This window comes from Orycteropus afer, unplaced genomic scaffold (assembly GCF_000298275.1).
Source record: "Orycteropus afer afer isolate SDZICR_OR568_19922 unplaced genomic scaffold, OryAfe1.0 scaffold01525, whole genome shotgun sequence".
Lineage (NCBI taxonomy): Eukaryota > Metazoa > Chordata > Mammalia > Tubulidentata > Orycteropodidae > Orycteropus > Orycteropus afer.
The window spans coordinates 42,874-47,264 of record NW_006923112.1 but is presented as its reverse complement, the minus strand read 5'-3'; the positions used below and the strand labels follow the sequence as shown (position 1 = coordinate 47,264).

Below are 4,391 nucleotides of genomic sequence, written 5' to 3'. Positions count from 1 at the left end.
CCTGATGCCTTTTCACACACACCAAAGATTTCCTGGATGAAGTACATGGTTACCATGTTCAGTTGCACACTGAAAGGTTCATTTCACCCAGAAGTGACTCGGCTGCAAGGGATGGCTATCTACTTCCAAAATGTCAGTCACTGAACATCCTCTGAAGCAAGTTCTTCTTGGAGAGAGAGGGGTCGAGTCAGAGTTGTCATGAGTCAGTGTCAACTCCAAAACAATTATAGTTTTATTATTTGTTTGTTTCTAAGATATGTTAAATTAGCTGAATCCAAGTCACAGAGAATAAATTTAATTAAAGAATTCTACCTCCTTTTCCCCCTCAAATCCCCTCAATTCAAATATCACTGTCTGTATATAAATATCTCTGCACATATCAAGGATGATATTATCATTTTCTAAGAGTTATTATTCTATTCTCTCAACCTAGTTATTTGTCTTTGATCAAAAACAGTAACAATCTCAAATGAATTCTTTCTTGTCAATTCTTCCAGTTCTCTTATGCTACTTAGAAAGTAGGCACCTAGTTTTGTGGATTAGATCCCCTTCCCTATTGGTAATTCTCATTAATTTGTTTATTATTATTTCTGCTGAGCACTTCTAAGTGTCAGAAACCCTCTATGCTATCTTAAAATTAGCTATCTGTCTGTCTGTCTGTTGGTCTGTTAGTCTATCTATCTGTCTATCTATCTATCTATGTATCTATCCATCCATCCATCCATCCATCCAGTGCTCTTGACCAAAGCATATTTATTCATGGAGGTAACTAAGTGTAGTAAGAAATAGGAGAGATTGAGTGTCAAAGAGTGGTATGTGCAAAGTAACTCACTTTGACTGACAATATCTTGATAGTTTATAACTTTGGGCATTAGTGTTTGTGTGTACTAATGTGTAACTTTTCACTTCTTTCTCTACAGTCATCAGCAGGAGAACACTTTAAAATGGGAAAGCTCTATTTGCCTATCATCAAGGCAGAAATAAAGGATGTGCATTTTCCATTATAAGCAGAGCTGGAGTAAGGTCCTACTGAGAGTAAGTCCACTGTGGCTTCCTTAAACAGTAGGCAGAGTAAAGCTCTGATATCACCATCAGCAAAAACAAACAGGAAAATGACTACGAAATGAGAAATAGTCTTGGTGCTTCAACAGTGGGAGCCCTGCATGGATCCAAAGTTGTTTCAGAAAATTCTGGTTTACTGCAGTTCTGGTTTCTTTGAAGATACCATGATACATGTTCAGCTCAGATATGTGGTATATGTAGAATCATATTGACTTCCATCATGGTCACTGTGTGTTTGTTATTTGTCCATAAAGTATACAGTCATAAGCAATTTTCCATATAACAATAAAATACTTTTTGTACTCAAAGTAAGTGAGAAAGGACTTTATCTTATAAATTACTACAGTAATTTAAATCACTGACATGTATAACTATTTCAACTACTCAACTTTAAGTTCCACAAGGAAGGGTATCTTCTCTTAGTTATCTCTCACAGTAAATGTGTAGGACAGAAACTGACACTTATGTGGTAGATAATGTTCGTTGAATTAAAATGTTGAATTTAATTGAATGTGTATTTGAGATATTTTGAAATCATCTGACTACATTTTACTAGTAAATTTTGTATAGTTTCAGGCTTCTACAATACAATGATATCTATTGCAGAACATGTGATTTATTTCCTTTATTTCTCTTTTCCTTTTGTTCTCTCAGCGGCCTCTCAATGAATGAGAGACACTTGGTATATGGCATATTTTGCTATAAAAATATCTCAGAAGGATGGCCCCACTCAATACCACTCTATTTCACCCCTATTCTTTCCTCCTTCTTGGCATTCCTGGCCTGGAACATGTACATATCTGGATTGGCTTCCCTTTCTGTGCTGTGTACCTGACAGCTGTCCTTGGAAATATCTGCATACTTTTTGCAATTCAGACTGAGAGTAACCTTCATCAACCCATGTTCTACTTCCTGGCCATTCTGTCATCTATCGATCTGGGACTAGCCACATCCACCATCCCCAAAATGCTTGGTATCTTCTGGTTCAACCTAAGAGAAATCTCCTTTGAGGGCTGCCTGATCCAGATGTTCTTCATCCACCTGTGCACTGGCATGGAGTCAGCTGTGCTTGTGGCCATGGCCTTTGATCGTTATGTGGCCATCTGTAACCCTCTTCGCTACACACTGCTACTGACAAACAAGGTGGTGTTCATCACTGCATTGGTAGTCCTACTAAGACCTTTGTTTTTTGCCATACCCTTTGTTCTACTCATCTTACGCTTGCCATTTTGTGGACATAATATTATCCCTCACACTTATTGTGAGCACATGGGCATTGCACGCCTGTCCTGTGCGAACATCATGATCAATATAATCTATGGCTTATGTGCTATTTCTATTCTGGTTTTTGATATCATAGCCATTGTCATTTCTTATGTCCAGATCCTTCGTGCTGTCTTTCGACTCCCTTCTCATGATGCTCGGCTGAAAGCACTCAGCACCTGTGGCTCTCATGTATGTGTCATGTTGGCTTTCTACACACCTGCATTTTTTTCATTCATGACCCACAGGTTTGGCCATAACATACCACGTTACATTCATATCCTTCTTGCTAATTTCTATGTGGTCATTCCACCTGCTCTGAATCCTGTAATTTACGGTGTCAGAACTAAGCAGATTAGAGAATGGGTGGTGAAATACTTTCTAAGAAATAAAACGTAAAAGAGTGACACTGCCTCTCTATGTTCAAAATGGGAGGAAAAATTTAGAAGACATTTTGGACCATCTTGGAGGAGATCTAAGGAGCTCTGGTGGTGCAGTGCCTAAGACATTTGACTGCAAAGCAAAAGGTTGGTCTTTCAAACCTACCAGCCACTTCATGGAAGGAAGACTAGGTAATCTACTTCCATAACGATTTACCACCTCAGAAACCCAAAGGGGGTTGCTATGAGTCAGAATAGACTCGATGGCAATGAGTTTGTTTTGGTATGTTTCTTGGGGAAAGGCAGGTAAGGGAAGATGCCTATCTATGGCAAATCTTTGATTTGTAGTCTTTTTTCAAACTCAGAACTACAAGGACATGTCCTTACCAAATGCATGAATGCAAGTGTTTTATATTTTCTCATTGTTTGAAAATAATAAAAATTCCTTGTGTATAAGAAAACTAGACCATTGTTCTACTTCCAATATGACAAAGCACATCACATTCCCCAGTCACAGTGAGTTTGAAATGAAATCAAGTGAAATAAATGAACAAAAAATTGTAAAGCACACCATATGCTGAGTTTAAACAAAATAGTGTGTCATTCTGACTGGCACTGGTTCTGAAAATAATAAACACTGGACTATTCCTCATATACCTAGACTCTTTTTCAAAAAGAAGGTTATGCTTGACTTTACCATGTCAATGTCTAAAGATATGGTATGCCACTGTGAGTATGATAATAATTTCAGCATGAAGAGAATCATATAAATTTGGTAATCTTAGTAAACATGTAGTCTTTAATACTTGAAAGATGTGTTTCGTCGTGTATTTGATAGGCCAAGTCTTATGAATTTTGACTATCTGGAACTTCTTTTCAAGCAAATTATTCTTTTTCTAAAAGATTTTCTTTCTGTTTTTTTTGTTTTGTTTTGTTTTGTTTTTTCCCCCATGCCCTGGAGGAATTTCACTTTTATGGGATGTTGGGATTATCAGTGATATTCCAATTCCACCATTACCCAAATATTTTGTTTGTTTTTGTTTTTGTTTTTGTTGTAAGTGCTTGTGAGGAGAAATGGTGTCCCCAGACTTCTAGTTCAATGTGACATCACTCAGTGCTTTTTAGTTCTAGTTGGCATTATGTATACAAAGAATGTAAAGGGAAAATATGTTTGTAAAGTCCTGGAGCTTAAGAACACTAAATTTCCAACTATATATTCATTATAAGACATCTAGGAACTTTTAAGACATTTGGCCACTAATCAAAAGGTCAGTGGTTTGAACCCACCAGCTGCTCCACAGAATAAAGATGAGACAGTTTGCTTTTACAGCCTTGGAAACCCAATGAGGGGTGATTTGAGTTGGAATTCACTCAATGGCAATGAGTTTGGTTATGGTTTGGTCTGAACTGTTAATGGCAACAACAATGGACCCAAACGTGTGCTAAACCAAGGAGAATTATTCTAAATTTTGGAGTATGAGTCCAGAATCACAACATGGACTATCTATGTATTATGGTATTCACTTTCACTGGAAAAGAGTTAATTCAGCTATTAGAACTTTGTTGTCTCCAACTCTCTCCAGGGAGTTCTAAGGCATGCAGTCTTCACTCTGGAGACTATGGCTACAGTACAAAATCGCCTCCTGCCTAAGCAAATGGAGTTTGGAAGAATGCTGGGGAAGGCTT

At 37.5% G+C, this 4,391-nt stretch overlaps 1 protein-coding gene across 1 annotated transcript; it reads left to right on the top strand.

Annotated features, from left to right (window-relative positions):
• Positions 1-1,726: 1,726 nt before the first annotated feature.
• On the top strand, positions 1,727-2,724 carry LOC103213288 (olfactory receptor 52E1-like). Its single transcript, XM_007959121.2, is given in 2 exon segments — positions 1,727-1,763; positions 1,766-2,724. Coding segments are annotated over 2 exon segments (996 nt in total).
• The last annotated feature ends 1,667 nt before the right edge of the window (positions 2,725-4,391 follow it).